We start from the raw sequence: 18,544 nt of genomic DNA on the forward strand, positions 1-18,544 counted from the left end.
TACTGCCTATATTCACATTGACATGTTATTTAGTGCTGTGAGTAACCTTAAAAACCAACTTAAGAAAGGCAAAATATTTATTTTTGTGGTCCCTGGAGAGACAGTAGGAGTTAGGCTCACACCAAGCCCACTGATGCCAGTATCCACTGTATTAAGTGTAACTCCACACAGGCAGCCACTCTCTCATTTTAATTACCCATTTTCAAAAGCTCCATGAGTGATTATTTTATTTTCTTTCTAAGGCAAAAAGTAAAAGCAGAAATAATACAAACTGCCCTCCAAGAGCTCTCAAGTACACCCAGAAAGTCTCCTGAGTGGTTGGTTTCTTCATCAATATGATGGGCGGCACACTGTGAATTTGTTAGGAAGAAGGAATTCCTGGATAGGCAAAAGCTAGACTAGCGGTCTCCACCTCAGCATCTGTGTTACCTGTAACGTTCACCTGTGAGTTCTAAGACATAAAGAACCTGCTTACTCATTGCAGCTTTTCCAAAAAAGTTGCTCATCACACTCCCTTTTCCTGGTGCTTTGCCCCCAGCAGAAGATGCCTAAAAGCATAAAAAAGAAAACACACAGAGACCAGGCTCTTAGTGCACAGAAGGGGCTCAATGTGGATTGTTCCTCATCTTCCCGTTTTCCCAACGCAGAAGCTTGAAAACAATGACAGGAAGGAGCAGAAGCATGAGAACTGCACTTTCTGAATTTTTAAAGCATTATCTTGGTATCTCTCTTTTCTTTTTGAGATAGAGCCTCATCATGCAACCTCATCTTTTTGAATGCTGGGATAATAGGCATGTGCCATCAAATCCAGATACAGTTGTTTCAGTCAGTTAAGTTAGTTCACATTACTAGGCAGTAACAAGCAAAGAGAAATGAATGAAGAATAAGGACAAGGACAAAAAGCACAAACCAGAGCAGGAATGTTAACTCTGCCCAGAAGGAAGATGCATACAGCAACCCCAGCTACTAGTTCTCAAATGTCACACCGCTGAGATACAAGTCCTCAAACTTGCAGGTTCTCAGGGTGATTTTTATGTACATTATTTCAATGGCTGTCACAACAATCTTAGTGTACAAGCCAGGTATCACCATTTTATAGAAGGAGAATCCAATCTTGTGAGAAGTACTATGGGGAAAAAGGACTATCAGAGGTGACACTAAACAGTAACTAAAATATGACTCAAACTACATAAGGCACAGTGACTCATGCTTCTTCCCAGCACTAGAGAGGCAGAGAGGGCGGAGCCTGAATGTGAGGTCAGCCTAGACCTGATAGCAAGACCTCAAATAATCATAAATGTTCAAACTAAAGTAGACAACTCAGAACTGCTCATGGGCCCCGTCCACACACAGGCTAGCATGGAAGCCAGGAAGGCTTCCCCAGATCCCCGTCCTGATACAGAATAGCAGCCTCCTGGAAGGACAACTTACACTGGTTACTTCTCGGGCCTCTGGTTTGGTTTCCTTGTTGGTGTCCTGGGTTTTAGTAGCAGCTTTAGAGATTAACATTCCCATAATTCCTTTGGGCTGCTGGGAAGCCTGTTTGGAGGCAGGTGGACCATGGCCATTGGTAGTCAGCTCACTGGCTTGTGCCTCACTCGCTGCCTGAAGATTTGACTGTTCATACTTTCTGGAAGATGGGGATTCTGCAGGAGCTCTGGGGACTGCAGCTGCACACTGTATGGCACTAAACCTAAGGACAGAAGTGAGTATAAGATTAATGTCATTATCAAACCTTATTTTCAAACTCTGTGCCTTCTAGATATCTTTTCACATTAATATAAAACTAAGAAATTTAAAAACTACACTGATCATAGAAAAAAATGTTGCTATAAAACTCCATTTGGGTAAAGAACTAGGCAGTGTGGAGAAGAAACTTTGGCCTGTGGTTTGCACTTACCTAGTCAGGAGGCTAGTCCTCAATCAATCACATTCTAGCACATCATACTCCACACACTTGCTTTTTTGTTTGGGTTTTTGCTCTTTTTGTTTTGGTTTTAGACAGGGTCTCTCTACATAGCCTTTGCTGTCCTTGAATTCAATATATAGACCAATCTGCCAGCCTCTGCCCCCAGAGTACTGGGATTCAAGGTGTGCACCTCCACCGGCCAGCAACCTCACTTGTTTTTATTCACCTCTTATTCTCCAGCAAATAGTAATAATCTCACCATCCATAGGAAACCAGAAGGTCCTCTGACCAAGTTCAAGGAGCAGTAACTATCAACAGATTCAGAGCTAACAGCCATACATCACTAACCAATTTCTTGGCAACTGTCCTAGCCAGAGTGTGCCATGCTTTAAAGGGTGAAGTAGGGCTAGCCACTAGTTCCCATAACTCATGCTCCTTCGTATCCATTTGTTTCTCACTTCTAAAAATACCAACTCAGTCCAGGGAGCAACCGAGCAAAGGCTAGTGACGTCTGGGGAACAGTCTGCATAGCGTATTACTGGGAATAGTCCACCTCTTCGTCTGCAGTAAGTGCCAATGTGCCTGCTTCACCTGTCTGTGATGCAACAGTGCACGATGCGGATGGAAACCTACTCAGCCTTCTCAGGCGTCAGGCAGAAGGCAGAGTTCCCCAGCTTTTCCTAACTAAGAAAACATTTTACTTCCCAGTGTTTCGCTTATGGGGGTAGGTGAAAGTTCCCTGGAGGGACTCTTCATTCTTTGTATTATAGGAACTCAGCATTCAGTTGGGCAGAATGACTGGTTTGCAGATCGGGGGAGCTTCTGGCTTCCCTTTCTTCTTTAGTGTATCACCTCAACTTGAAAAAGAAATGCAGAAACCATGTGGAGATAGGAGCTATTAAAAACTAACGAAAATAACTGCCTTCTCAAATGGTCACTGACAGTATTTCGTTTCAGAAATAACTTTTGACTAAGTAGCTTCAGAGCAGCACAGATCTTCCACTGAGTCACTATGGCCACTCAGAACACTTCTGGTTGAAGAGAGCAGACAGAAACCATTGACTTTTACCCACTGGTCCTCCTCTCTGGCCTTGAAGCGCTTCCAGGTACAATGGAAAAGGCAATGTTTTATTTTACTGTCAGCATCTAAAGTTGGCCCTAAGACAACTCTTTATTTGGTATGCATTCCACACCTTAGGCTGAGGACCAGCAAGTAGCAACCAGGAAGAGACCAGGTTAGGCTGGAGCTGTCCTAAGAAAACTGCTCACCCTGAAATCTCACTCCCTTGCTTTCACAGCAGTTTCTAAAACACAGCAGATCTCAGGAGGCTCACAAGTCTTAGGAACAAACACAAATGTTTTTACTGGAGGTAAACTCTCCTGTTTTCCTCTCCTCTCCTCCTACTTTATGTTTCACCCCCTCCCCCAGATAAGACAAGATGGTTAGCTGGGCAGTGCCAACACACACCTTTAATCCCAGCACTTGGGAGGCAGAGGCAGGCGGATTTCTGAGTTCAAGGCCAGCCTGGTTTACAGAGTGAGTTCCAGGACAGCCAGGGCTACACAGAAAAACCCTATCTCTAAGCCCCCTCCCTCAAAGATGAGATGGTCAATCTCTCAGTTGTCAATGTGATGAGATTTAGCATCTCCTGGGAGTCTCGCCTCTAGGCACAGCTGTAAGGGAGTACCTGACTTGGTTAGGTAGGAAGCCCTGCCCACCATGGAGAGGTGGCACCTTTCCTGGAAGGAGACCCTGGGCTATATAAAAGGAGACTGTGGGTGGAACATGCTTTCACTGCTCCCTGGCTTTTGACTAGGATATGACATGACAAGCTGCTTCAAGAACCTGCAGCCTTGACTTCCCCACCTCATGGACTATGCCACTGAATTGTAAGCCAAAATAAAACCTTTCTCCTTAAAGTTTACTTTTGTCAGCAACAGGAAGCTAAACCATGATTTGGGGTCTCATGCAGCACAGGCTAGCCTCAGATTCCTACATAATTGAGGATGATGTTGAACTACGACTCAGCTTGCCTCTACCTCCCAAGTGCTGGGGTCAAAGGATGCACCATCATGCCTGGCTAATTCTCAAATTCTACAGAGATGTTCAGTATTAGTAGAGTTGATTGCAGTGTTTTCTTTATGAATCACATTTTTACTTGCCCTGGTATTTTTGTGCACAGAACTGAGCCGTTCTCAACTTGTGTGTCATAACCCGCTTGGGGATCAAATGACCCTTTCACAGGAGTTGCCAATCAGATATTTATATTATGATTCTTCCTTTTCTTTTTGGTTTTTCGAGACAGGGTTTCTCTGTGTAGCCCTGGCTGTCCTGGAACTCACTCTGTAGCCCAGGCTGGCCTCGAACTCAGAAATTCTCCTGCCTCTGCCTCCCAAGTGCTGGGATCAAAGGCGTGCGACACCACACTCGGCTCTATATTATGATTCTTAACAGTAGCAAAATTACAGTTATGAAGTAGCAATGAAATAATTTTATGGTTGGGGTTGTGAGACCCTGACTTAAAGCATTTCTCCCTGAAAGGTAAAGCCCCTGGTTGTTTCCCAAGCTTGTTTTCTCTGATCTCTAAAAATACAGCCAGAAAGAAGCTCTTTGTTCTCTATAGCCAGCAAAAAGCTTTTTTTGTTTCAATACCTTACAATGAGAGATGCGATAATTGTAAAAAGACCTAGCCAGGTGCTCCTCCCAACTCCTCCCAATTCCTCACTTTTCCTTTAAACTCTCCCTACTGTTACCAGAGTGGAACTCCCCTGCCCTGCGCAGCACATTCTCGGGACTTGAGCGGAGGCCCAGCTTTGGGGGTCTTACAGGGTCACCACAACCTGAGGAAGTGTATTGGCAGCTCAGCGTTAGGAAGGCTGAGGACCACTGCTAAACTCCCAAGCAGCTTTTACTCTTCCTTGTTTACTTGCTGAACATTAACAGAAGCTGTTTTATCTCAGGTTGGATATGAGTCATCTTGACATGCCACAAGATTTTAATACAGATTATTTTTTTAAAAAATTAAATGTTTTACATAAAATTAGCAAAGTATTTTTTTCTTGAAATTGTTCTCTAAAACAGGGAACTTATAAATTATTTTCTGGCTATATACTATTTAATAAATATTCAAATGCCCATATTATTCAAAATTTAAAATAAAGAGACAAAACAAAACAAAACCCTAACCAACCCACCATAATGCCCATTATTCATAGAGTCAACATTAGTTACTGTGTGCTAGGTTAACTGACAGGAATCCTAATCAGATGGTAAAGAAAACACAGATGGCAATTCTCTATCAGTTTCTCCAGATCTGTCTCTATCAGTTATCCCACCCCCTCCCTGTCTTCAACCACTCCTCTCTGACTCCTACCTAACAACCCAATGTAAGTCACCCTCTTGCTGTGTGGCCTGACTAGTCTGGTACTAAGTAACAAATTGGCCTGGAATTCGGTCATCCCCTGCCTCAGTACAAGTCTTGCAATTATTTCTGTGGTTGGGCTTTATTTTGCAGTGCTGAGGCAGAACTCAGGGCCTTATGAAGCAAGACCTACCACTGAGCCACATCCCCTCAACTCTAAAGTTATATGTGTGCGTGTCACTCACTCACACACACACACACACACACACACACACACAATTTCAAAGTTTCAATTTCTCCTTAGCTATGGTCCTACTTGCCCTCCATTTCAGTCTCATTTTCTGGAAATATTTATCTACACTGACCGTCTCACTTCTTCCTGTCTCACTCAGCTGGATCAGTCTGACCCGTACACTGAAGCTCTCGAAGAAGGTCATCACCATATTCAATGGCTAGCTTCCATCTCTATCTGACCTGCTTCTCTTAAAACATCCATTAGTACTCCTTTCTTGAAATTTTGCCCTCAGCTTATGGAACCCCATATATTTTCATAATTTTCCACTTCACTGGATGCTTCCTCTTAGACCTCTTTTTCGGTCCATTCACTAAAATAAGAGCAACCACAAAGAGTACTTACTATGTGTGGAACACAGCTGTAAGAGTGCTATGTCTCTTAGTTTACTCAATCCTCGATTACATGTAAGACTGCCTCTACTTTACCATACATAAGGAAGTTGAATCACCAAGAGGCTAAATATTTTATCCAAAGTCAGATGGCTGGTAAAAATCGTAACCTTCAGTTTTACTTTCTGTTCTTCCTTCACTCCACTCTCTCTCCTCACAGATCTATCTGCTGCCCTGGCCCAGCAGCTTACCTGAACCCCAACTCCTCTGTTCACCTTGAGAATTAACCACTGCAATAAATACCCTTACTTGAGATTTTCCGCAAATCTAAATATCCAAACCCCAGCCGCTTTTCTCAGGATCAAGCCTGAGCTCCTGAGAGTCTGACTCCGTCTTCTCGTTACTTCCCACCTGTCTGTCAGCCTATGCGTTAGCCACAGGCAATGACTACGCAATGTCCTGTTTCTCTCTCGGCTCTCTTTACTCTGACACTACCATCTGACAATTTCTACTGGACCTCTGAGTCTCAACCTAGATGCCTTAGCCTTTTGGAAAAGCCACCTCTGCTCCCCTCACTCCACCCATCCAGAACCTGGTAATAAGTGTCAGTCTCCAGAACTGTCTCATGCCGTTCCTCTTGATAGCACTGAACTGAACTGCCATCTCTAGTGGGCCACCAACCTCAGGAACAGGTAGTACTCGGCCTCAAAAGTATGTAACAACTCAATGGTACACATCAGACATACACCAAACAAATTCAAATTATCTTTTAATTAATTAATTTGATATTATATGTTAAGAGTGTTTGGCCAGCATGTATGCCTGTACCCCATATGCACACCCAAGGAGGCCAGAAGGTATTAGATCCCCTGGAACTGGGGCTATAGATGGTTGTAAGCCACCATGTAGGGGACTAGGAATTGAACCTGGGTCCCCTGCACAATCAATGAGAATACTAAAATACTGAGTCACCTTTCCAGCCCATAAATTTAAATTATAATTAAATCAAAGTGGTAGATACCCAAGAATATTTTTAAAGAACTGACTTGAACCCTCAGTACAATCTCACAAAGTAGGAATTATCACAACTGATTTAAAGATGAAGAAACCAAAGCTAGAAAGTACTAAGTAATTTGTCCAGAGCCACTGGGCTATTAAGTAGCAAAACAAGACTAAAACCCATGATTATCAGTGTCTAAAACCCACACATATCATAGCCTGTCACTGTCCAATGCCCTGAAGAACACAAAAGATTTACAAGATCTGATCTTGGCTATGAGCTTTGGGGACAAGTTACTTTTGGCTGGAAGGAATGGGACGTCAAACTTAAGAACAATTTTTTGAAGGGCAACATTTAATCTAGCTCTTAAAGAATGGGTAAGAGTTAGACAAGCAGAGACTAGAGCAAAGGGATAGAGGGGACACAACAAACATCTCTGGTGGTGATGACAGGATAAATATATGAGAAATAGATTTATGGGGAGTCCAGTGGGGTTTCAATATGGGTTGTGGCTGCTATTTTTCACCTTATGATGTACTAATAAAACTAGGCATGTGTCTTACTGCAAGATAAATGGGGTTTTACTAGACTTGGCACTCACTCTTAAGAGGCAGCCACTGTGTAAACACCTTACAAAATCAATTCGTAAAGAAGCCCACAAGAACATTAAGGAGCTTACTTGCTGCAGTTCTGCAAATTGCTTTTAAGGATGTCATAGTCGGTATTGAACAGAGGCCCACTGTCCTTTAGCATAGCTTTCTGGATGCTGTACACATGGATGCTGGCAGTCACAGCTAACTTGGACTTCACTGCTACAAGTCAACAGGAAAAGCAGTCTGTTAATACACAACTTCATAGCTTGTGGGGACTTTAACAAGAAACTCTTCTGCACCAAAATCATTTGCTATCTATGGTGGTCCAAAACCTCTAACAGGCCAAACAGCTACATAGAAAGTAGAAGAACATGAAGCTCTGTCTGCAATGGGACATGTTGGTACTGAGTCGCTTCCCAGTCCAGCACCTGTGAGGGTGTGTCTCACCCAGGGACAGTCAGCAAACAGTGACTGATGACTAATGATGATTGTGAAGCTTTGTGTTCAGTCAGTTAAGTACTCTCTACCTGAGAAGACTTATCGCCACCAAGACTTACTTGTATGTTTCAATTTCAGCTTACAAAAAGCAGCTACATAATAGTATTACTAATGAACTGAGTCTACAGAACAAAATTAAAAGACCATTATCATAGGAGTAAACTATGGATTCTACAAGGAAAGAACTGTGCCTAACCTGTTCACTGTCCCCACAGCCTAGCACAGAGTTGGGAACATATTAACCACCACATATTATGCAGTTTCTTAACATTTCCTTTTTAACCAGAGATTTTTATGTGCATATATATATGTACACATATATACATACATATATATATATATATATATATATACACACACACACACATTTTCATATATATGTAAATATACAATTTAAATATTTATTGATAGTAATAAAGAATTTTATTTTAAAACAACCCTTTTGGCATATACAAAATAATAATTTTATTATCAAAGATGAAAACAAATTTAACATACTACTGAAACAAATGTGTGTGTTTATTTTTCTACAAAGCAAAGAATTGAAATCTTGGCTGAATATTTGATCCTGCAGAATGCAGCACATATCAATGTTGTTTGAGTTGATCAATATTTTGCTTTTATAACCATCAGTGCTAACAACACTACCACTTTGCAGAAATACAAAGTACAAAATAGAGGAGGTAAATTTAGGCCATTTCAGATTTGTTAGAAACCCTGTTGTAATTCAAGCTGAAATTTACTAAATATTTAAAAAAATAAAAAATAAAACAAGGAACAACTCAGATAGCATGTTTTAGAATCTAATATCCTAACATAAATACAATCCCAAACACACTAATTTGATGTTTACACACTAAGGAACGATGGTAGGAAAATACTAATTCTTTGTTTTTCATAATTAAAGTATCATGTTTCTGTAAGAGCACAGAAGTTTGCATATACAGTGAATAGACTACAGCTGAGAACATCCACCACGGCATGAGCCGTCCCGGTGGGTCAGGCTATCCTCACTGGTATTGCATGGCAGGCAAAGAGCACTGACCATGTGCTCAGAACTAGGCTGCAGTGAGGCTACATCATGTAACATGCCTGAGCACTGCCATGAAACCCACGTTCTGTGGGCTCATCATCCCACATACACTGCTACATTCACTGTCTACCACACTGGGTAGCTAGCTTAGTCTTGGTTGTTATGAGTTCAGTTTGATAATCTTTTTTGCAGGGTCTAGATTCGGTTTTTCATCCCCACATAGTATCACAATCCACAGCTTAAGGAGCCATGTCATCTGGAACTCATGACAATATTTTTATGTATGTCATGAGTCTTGAAATCCTGTCAAAGATTTACTTTATATATGTCAGCCTTAAAAATGTGAAGTTAGGCAAATATAAGAAGACTAACGATTCAAAAACCATTAGTAAAAGGAATATAAGATTGTCTGGTTAAATAGCCAAATACACTTTATACAGACTGTACCCAACCAATGCCGTAAGAGGCAAAGCGAAAAGTTTATTCAGCTGCTCAAATTCTTACCTTCCAGTTTATCTTCTCTCACTACTGCAACCTTGTGGCACTGTAAGGAACAACAATTCATCAGTAGTGAAGTTAAAGAACTCAGAATTTCAGCTTCTTTGACTCAGCTATGAAATTAGAAAAGCACTGGGTACCTGAAAATACACTACAGTATAGGGCAGTCTGACTAATTTTTAAATGGTATATTTTACATCATCTTGAAAAGAGATTAAGGAAAATGAGAGGCCAGCCTCAGTACTTTTATGAAACAAAATTATCTCAAACAGTTTAAGAGCAATTTTTAGTAAATGATTGAATGATAACTGGTATATAATCTATGGAACTAAATAAAAGTTAGATCTGGCTATTCTGCTATACTCATAGACTGTCATCAAAGAGGCTTCATCCAGCAACTGATGGAACCAGATGCAGAGACCCAAGTATTATACAGAGTTCAGGGAGTCCTGAACAAGAGGAGGAAAAAGGATTGTAGGAGCCAGAGGAGTCAAGGACACTACAAGAAAACCTGGAGAATCAACTAACCTGCTCTCAACCTGGACTCATAGGAGCTCACAGAGACTGACCTTGACAATCAGGGAGCCTTCATGGGACTGCATGTGTGTGTGTGTGTGCGTGTGCGTGTGCGTGTGTGTTATACTTGTATAGTTTGGTGTTTATGGGACACCTAGCAGAGGGAGCACAGGCTGTTTCTGGAGCTTTTGCCTGCTTTTAGGATCCTTGTCCTACAGGACTGCCTCATCCAGCCTTTATTATTGCAACTATTGTCCAACCTAATCTTATTGCAACTTGATATGCCATGTTTGGTTGATATCCCTGGGAGGCCTGCCCTTTCCTGAAGGAAAGAGAACTGAGTTTAAATAGATCTTAAATTGGTAAATTGCCACAATGAGTGGTTTAAGCAGACTATATGCTACAGGAAAAAAAAAAAAAAACTTGCAAAGTAAAAAATTCCTGAAAAAAAATTTCAGTAATTGTTAGTAAAAATATTCATTTTTTCCTCTAAATCTTATATTTGGCTACAGCAATAAGTATTTATGTCAATGTTAAGAACACACCAAAATCCTTAATATAAAAGAGCAATTTAAAAATCAAGCAAGCTTTTTTTGGTTGGTTGGTTGGTTTTTAGGAGACAGAAATTCACATTGCTCAGGCTGGCCTCAAACTCAAAAACTCCTGCTTCAGGTTCTCAAGTGCTGCCAATTACAGTGTGAGCCACCATGTTTGGCAACAATGTAATTTGTACTTGTTTTGGTGTTTCAGTCCTGATGGTCAAACCCAGAACCTTGTCCATGCTAGGCAACTGCTCTACCACTGAGCTATCTCCAATATATCAAAAAATGCTTTTTAGAAATGTAGTCATAAACTTGAATTACAAGAATTCATGGATTCTTTTTGTTGGTTCCTTTTCTAGTTAAAAAATGAAGTAAGGCAACAGCTCAGTTGCTAAAATAATTGCCATGCAAGCATGAGGCTCTAAGCTCGATTCCCAGTGTCCATGTAAAAAGATGGGCATGGCAGGACCAATTATAATTTGAATGCTGAGGAGACAGACAGGAGGATCCCGGAGACCACTGGCCAGCCAGCTTAAGCCAAATCAGCAAGCTTCAGGTTCCAGGCTTGTCTCAAAAAACAGAGGAGACAACTCTTGAGGAGTAATGCCCAAGATCATCCTCTGACTTTACCAAGTGCTTGTATACCCTTAGATATATGCATACATGCATGTGTGCGAACACACACACACCTGTACCTGCACACACTTACATGATCACAGATACAAACCAGACATTCCCAAAAATGTCACATCACATTCTACTCAAAAATGCCAAGCTTATGAAAAAAAAAAAAAAAAAAGGCACTAGGAACTAATCATTAAAACACTGCAGATCCATAGTTTAGCCTTAGAAGCAGTAATTAACTGATGCCTAAGGAACTAGTCTAGACTACCAAGCAGTTCAGTGTGGCTAAGTGTTCCTCTGCTTGGGGCTACTGAAAAAGCACAGGCCTCAACAGTGGCCATGCCACCTTACTGTACAACAGCAGTGCAGATCAGCACAGAGCTGGCTACTGCAGCGGACACCTGTCACGGTGAAGGGCCCAGTCAGCACAGCATCACAAACCCTGCTTCATGTCAGAATTTTATTGTACATTTTTGAGATCAATCTTGCCCAGACTCGCCTGCATCAACCTCCCAAGTGCTAGAGTTCTAAACATGTACAACCACACTAGGCTTCAATAAAAGTTCTTCACAGTGTGGTGGTTGACACCTTTAATCCAGCACTAGAGAGGCAGGGGGATTGCTGTGAATACGAGGTCAGTCTAGTCTACCAGCCAAGCTACAAAATGAAAGCTGTCCTTAAAAAAAAAAAAAAAAAATCTTCATAGATCCCAGATTAAAATTTGACTCTTCTGTTATGTCTGGCAAATGAATAATAAATTAGGTGATTTTTTAAAAATCATCAACTAAAAATCACTACATAAAACAGCTGAGAACTTGTAATTATAAGCCCTAATTAGCATAACAAAAACCCACTAACCAGTGGTTCTCAAATTGTGGACTGAAACCCCGTGGAGGGTTGCATATCAAAAATCTTGCACATCAGGAATGTATATTACAGTAGAAAATTAGTTATGAAGTAGCAATGAAGTAATTTTATGGTTGGGGTCACAGCAACGTGAGCAACTGTATTAAAGGGCTGCAGTGTTAGCAAGGTGGAGAACCACTGCTGACTAAACACCTAAGAGTCTCAACAGTACAAAAACAAGGAACGAAACACTGGCTGGAGAACGCAGGGCTCTGAATCTAAAGTTCTGCTTTTCCTCATAAAGCTCACCTAAGAGCTTTAAATCACACATGCTTGGGACTCTTGTTAAAAAACAACTGCCATTAGTATTATGGCAAATAAAGTTGAGGTTATAAACGTATGATTTTGAAGGAAAATCAAAAGGGTAGTAAAAAAGGCATCTTAGTAGACCTCCACGAGGAGCCCTGATCCTGGGACTGATGGCAATGAAACAGAGGTGTCTTCAGACAGGCTCAAGGAAAGTGAGGACGGAGAAGACCTGCACAGGAAGCCGGTGTGCAAGAACTATGAACGAGCCCTGGATTCAGTCCAAGGCAACAGAGCTTCTGGTGCTTAAGGCCTGGGAAGAGCTCAGTAATACCTGTTCCCCACCGCGAGGGAAACAATGGAAGTCAACAAAAGAGCACCAGCGCTGAGACTGGGACTGAGACTGCGTTGTGGTTGAGATGAAAAAAGCAACAGTACCCTGAGCTGGCGGGCATGCAGAGGGGCAAGAACAGAAAAGAATGCAGGAGCCTAAACACCTGTCTGTACCAGCAGCTAAGCCTCGGCCTTACAACAGGCCACTCCAAGTGACCTATCAAAACGAGTACTCAGGTTACAAATCACCTAATTTTTTTCCCTCCTTTTTTATTTAACATTGGAATCTGACTTGAAATTTGAAGATGAAAATTAAGTACCAGTGTCTACAATACGTATTCAAAAGGAAAAAGAGGTTCAAGGAAAAGCCATTCCCTAATGTCTCATTTCCTAGGTAACTAAGAGTGACAGTCTCCTCATCACAGACAAGATATTACATAACCTTTCTTGTCAGATTTAGTTTAAAATTTCAGAACACTCACTCTCTTTAAGAGGTACTTTAAAACTTCCATACCATTCACTCTTCCTTCTTCCTCCTGTTATTTCTAATAATGTTTCTATCTCATGAACATGAAGTCTTGTTACAAGAGAACTTACAGAATGTCCGTTCTGTATAAGACTGCCAGACACCAAGTAGGTAACATGCAGCTGAGCTCCCGAATTTTCTTTCCGTTTCCTTTCAACATATTCATAGAGCATCCTGTGCCAAACAAGACAGAAGTGACTCATTAGCATGCAGCTTCCTCATCGACTCCGGATTCATGACTTGGAAGTCATATATATGAAATCTGACAGTTTCTTCAACAGCACAATTTTTTACTTACTGAACAGATTTTTGAAAAAACAATGAAAAAACTTTAGATGGAGCATGGGACTGGAACCAACTTATCTGAGTTGGCTAAGACACCCAGGAAGTAACTGAGGTAAATCTAGAAATATGCCAAGAGGGACAGAACCCATAGTCAAACAGTGGCAATGGCCAAACTGCAGATACAAAAGTGAGTCAATTATCGAGCTATGGCATCCAGAATAAACTTTTCTTGGTTTCCTATCTTCAGGCATAAAGCACAAGTGGCATTACTACATGAATAACTCTTATAACCCGAAGTCATACACTGTCTGCAAGCCTCTATTCTCAAATATCAATAGTCTATATGTGCTTTCCTAGAGATGGAAAGGATTTGGGGTTTTTAGTAATTCTATGAGATCATTATGTTAAATACTTCAAGTCATCATATACATCATGACAAATATATATTCACCTGTTACTACTGAATTACATACAGTCAGATGTTTCATGATGTAGAATATAGCAGATGCTTACACCAGCCAACATCTAAAATGTTCATTAACCACACACTAAATGCAGAAGTGTTGCTTGCAGTAAAGTCTTTATTCACTTTTATCCCAACCACCCAAAATACCAGAAGTTGATGCCCCTCAATGGAGTTTAACAATAAAAAGATGCACATCATCTGTCTTTATTTCAAGAAATATTTAGCAAGCTTCTACAACATATCACACTTCAGTTGAGAACAGCCAGAAACTCAGAAATTCTGATAGCTAGGTATGGTGGTACAGGCCTTTAATTATCCTAGAGGAAGAGGCAGGTGGATTTCTGTGAGTTCAAGTCCAGCCTGGTCTACACAGTAAGTACCAGGCTTACTCCAGTAAGCCTAAGAAACCCTGTCTTCTCCAGACGCCCTCCCTCGCTTACCTTCCACGATACCCAGCCGAGTCCCCTGCTACACCTGCTCCATTTTTCCTGCAGTTTCTGTGCTTTCCTCTCCTTAGCCATCTTACCCTATTTTAGTATGACCAGTCACCCCAGTTTGCCTGACTCAGATAGGTTTCCTGGGAAATGGGATATGGTTGGTCACCCCGTGGTATCCTCCATTGTCTATTTTATTCAACTCCATGGCTTCGGTTTTTTTTCCCTGATGACATCATCATTTGTTCAAACCACCTTAGCCAGAAATCCAGGAGTCATTACCTTTCTCCTTATGCAATGAGTTGCCAAGTCTCATCAGTCCTCCCTCCCAACTAACTCTTGACTGGACTCTATGCTCTCCAACACGCTATACTAGACTATTTCAAGTCCAAGGGTCACCTGTATTCTCTTTTCACCATCATTATCTGTGAGGCTGTCATAGTGAAGTTTTAAAATGCAAGTCAGTAAAAAAAAAAAAAAAAAAAAAAAGTCAATAGATTAAAAAAACGAATCAAAACGTTCCTGAGTGCCCACTTGTGTTCTAAGCAGTAAACAAAGGAGTCACGGCTCCTACCCATCTGGACCAGCCATTTCTTTCCTAGAGCGTAAGCTTAAAATTGGTAGGAACTTGAATCACAGCCATCTGTCTGCCTCCCTTTAATCCTAGGGAGGGAGTCTGAGGCCAGCCTGGCTTACATAGGGAATTCCAGGCCAGGCAGGGCTATATAGGTTCCATCCATCTAATTCCTCCTACTCCAAGTCTCTCTGACACGGCTAGCCAAGCAGAGCACCTCTGCCTCCCGAGTGTTAACAGCTTACGCCCTATCATGCATTCTGACATCTACTACACCACACTCTATCACAGGTTTTTAAGGCTGCCTTTCCATACACCACCAGTTACGTAAGTACAAAGCGTGCACTATTTGTCAGTTTTACGGATTCTTCCGCCTTGCTCTCTCACATCTTCCCCACTTCAGAGACCACGTTAGAAGGGCAGATGAGGGGGTGGACTCTTGACTGTTGATGCTAATTAGGACCTGCTAATAGAAAACCAAAAAGGCAAATACCATGTCTACCATGCTCTCAAGCGTGTCAGCCAACTAGTCTTTTCTCCACAGCTCTTGACCTTGCCTGGGTCAGTCAGCAAACCACTGTCTTCTGCACAGGTTTCCCCAAATAAACCCCAGCTGTTCCCATATTAGTTTCTCTTCTCACTTGTTTTTGTTTTGTTTTCTTTTTAATCTATTTCCCTTCTTACTGAGAAGTTTACAACAAACTTTTTTAAAAAGGAATTTATACCTACTTTAACACGTTTCTTATTTAGTAAAGGCAAGTACTCCATTTCTGACAATAATATATGTGAAATATTCTTTAAAATGAGTGAAAAGCCTTGACATGCTGCAGAATGTTTCCTATGCACATGATGACTTACAACCTCCCCGAGACCCTTAACTTTCCTCTCCTTTAGCTCCCCTGGAACCAAACCAATTTTAGTCCTCCATAATATTTTTCCAATCTGAAGATGTCATGTTTAAGTCAATGAGGAAGGATCTTGTCTGTTAAATAATACTTTAAAAAAAGAACTAAAAACAAGAATTTGTTTTGTTTTCTCAAGAAAAGGTTTCTCTGTGTAGCCCTGGCTGTCCTGACACTCACTCATTAGACCAGGCTGGCCTCAGAACCCAGAGATCCATTTGCCTCTGCCTACCGAGTGCTGGGATTAACGACACTTAGCCACACCTTTTAATTTATACTTTATATTTTCTAAACATGACTGAGCCAGCATCTCCCTCCCTAGATACTGCTCTACATTTTCTCATTAGAGGTGGAGCCCAGGAGGCAGTGAGTCAGTGAGGACTTTTGAGGGACTGCCTGAGCGTGAAGCAAGTCAGAAATATGAGTGGCTTCTGTTATGTGCCAGGACAGCTATTAGGGCCCTGAGTAGCTGTCTAAGAAATCTGACTACTCCAAGACACCATGCCCAAGCCCTGTAACACCCTGGTCTATAGCCCCAGCTAAAGTTCAGCTGATAATTAGTAACAACTGCCAGATGTACATAAAGATGATTAAAGACTGGGCTGCAGTGGCTGACACTTCCCAGCTAAGACTGCAGATACCATTCAGCTAACATGGGTCATTCCCACTATGCCCTGTCCACACTGCAGAATCTATGAGTGATAAAATGGTTATTGCTTGCATTAAAGTTTTGGCCAATTTGTTACACACCCACAGTAGTCAGAAGAGTGACAAACTTCAACAATCAAATCTGTTCAAAGAACGCCACCAAGAATATGCATAGACAAGCTGCAGAACAGAAGTCAATAAACCTCTGGTGGTTTAAGCTGCCCATTTTGCAGTACTCTGTTAGAGGAATTAAGAAACTAATACACCATAGAACAGTGTTTGGCCATAAAAACAAATTATGTACCAATATATACTTCAGCTTGGACAAACCTTGAAACATTAATGGAAAAAAACCAAATAAGTATGAATATGTGTGTGTGTGTATAGATATTTAATATTCTATAGACAGAAAATTAATAGTTGTCTAGGAAACGTGAGGTGAAGACAGAGGTTAAAAAAACAGTGACTGTTAACAGGCATGATTCCTTCTGGAGTGATGAAACACTGGAAAATGGAGGTTGTATTAAGAGAAAAAGGTACCTCACAGGCATTTTAATTTGCATCCGACTCATCAGTAGTGATGCTAAGTATATAAGGGCTGTTGTATTTCGTGTTTAATGTGTATGCATGTTTGACTGCTTGTCCGTCTGTGCAGCCCGTGCAAGCACTGCTCCTGGGCCAGAAGGAGGTGATGGTAACAACTGCAGCTCAGGTGGTTGGAGCTGCCATGGAGATGTTGGAAACTGAACCTGAGTTCTCTGGAGGCGCAGAGAACCCTTAACTGCTGAACCACCTCTACTTATTTTTTAAATGGTTCAAAAACTTCACTTATGTATCTGTTGGGTTGCTTCTGATTTACCAAATGGGATGATTTCTGAATTGGCATTAAATATCTTTCCTGCTTTGAAAAATTAAAACAAAACAAACAAACAAACAAATAAACCCTGCCTCTGGTGACAGCTGCACACTAAAAATATTAAATATACTTTCAATGGGTAAATTGTTTAGTGGTTCAATATAGTTCAAATATATTTTATAAAAGAATTAACAGTGAGAGTTGGCATAGCCCCTGCCTAGGCAAAGGGGGAGAGCTGGCCCTGGTGGCACAGGCACAAGAGAGGCTGAACAACACAGCCACTATTCAATTGGGCACACAGGCCAGATGGCATGTTAAGGCTAGAACAACCACCTATAGCTCTAATCCTTCAAATGCATCTTTATTTTAATGTCTATTAGGTGACTGTAATAGCAGCTGCTTCATTCCAAATTCTAAGAGCTATCACTGAAATGAATAAAGCACAGGCACGCCTTTAATCCCAGCACTGGGAAGGCAGAGGCAGGCAGATCTCTAAGTTCAAGGCTAACCTGGTCTACAGAGTTCTAAGCTAATCAGGCCTACATAGTGAGGCCCTGTTTACAAATAAACAATAAATAAAGCTCTTATCTGTGTCCATTCCTAGGTTTAGGCCAAAGCTGATCTTGGGCAATCTTGTTAAAAGCAGGTCTAAATCTAACCTCGAGCTAACAGTTTCAGTTCTTAAGAGCTTGAACATCACAGCTAAAATCAGTCTCCTAAACCTATAATGTTAACTCAAATAAAGCCAAACCAGTCAGACGTGTACCCTGTTGCTATGGCTCAAAGAAAGCTCCTACTACAAATAAAAATCTGATTTCCCAGAAGCAGGACAAACCAAAGAAGGGATTTAACCCATACGTGTGTCCTCAAATGATTAAGTGATTAAGTAATTCCTCCTCCTCTTTGGACAACATTCTGCACCTTTGTAGATCAATATTCTAACATTAAAAGTTGTTGGCCGGGCGTGGTGGCACACACCTATAATCCCAGCACTTGGGAGGCAGAGGCAGGCAAACTTCTTGAGTTTGAGGCCAGCCTGGTCTAAAGAGTGAGTTCCAGGACAGCCAGGGCTACACAGAGAAACCCTGTCTCAAAAAACAAAAGCAAAAACAAACAAAAAAGTTGTCATTTCTCTTTTGGCCTCAAATTAGATCCGATCTAACAAAAGA

At 41.2% G+C, this 18,544-nt stretch overlaps 1 protein-coding gene across 7 annotated transcripts in view; it reads right to left on the reverse strand.

The window, feature by feature from the left end:
• Pold3 (polymerase (DNA-directed), delta 3, accessory subunit) overlaps positions 1 to 18,544 on the reverse strand; it is a 39,393-nt gene that overhangs the window by 16,879 nt on the left and 3,970 nt on the right. For 4 of the 7 annotated variants that reach the window (NM_001368380.1, XM_030242943.1, XM_006508150.4 and 1 more), the window contains exons 3-7: positions 13,282 to 13,384; positions 9,524 to 9,563; positions 7,575 to 7,707; positions 1,432 to 1,693; positions 476 to 548 (exon numbers count right to left, since the gene is read on the reverse strand). In NM_001368380.1, the coding sequence (NP_001355309.1) occupies positions 476 to 548; positions 1,432 to 1,693; positions 7,575 to 7,707; positions 9,524 to 9,563; positions 13,282 to 13,384 (611 nt within the window). Of the gene's footprint in view, positions 1 to 475; positions 549 to 1,431; positions 1,694 to 2,257; positions 2,473 to 7,574; positions 7,708 to 9,523; positions 9,564 to 13,281; positions 13,385 to 18,544 lie in introns of those variants that run through there. The other 3 variants (XM_030242944.1, XM_030242945.1, XM_030242946.1) reach the window with 3 other exon arrangements.

Source organism: Mus musculus, chromosome 7, assembly GCF_000001635.26.
Source record: "Mus musculus strain C57BL/6J chromosome 7, GRCm38.p6 C57BL/6J".
Taxonomy (NCBI): domain Eukaryota; kingdom Metazoa; phylum Chordata; class Mammalia; order Rodentia; family Muridae; genus Mus; species Mus musculus.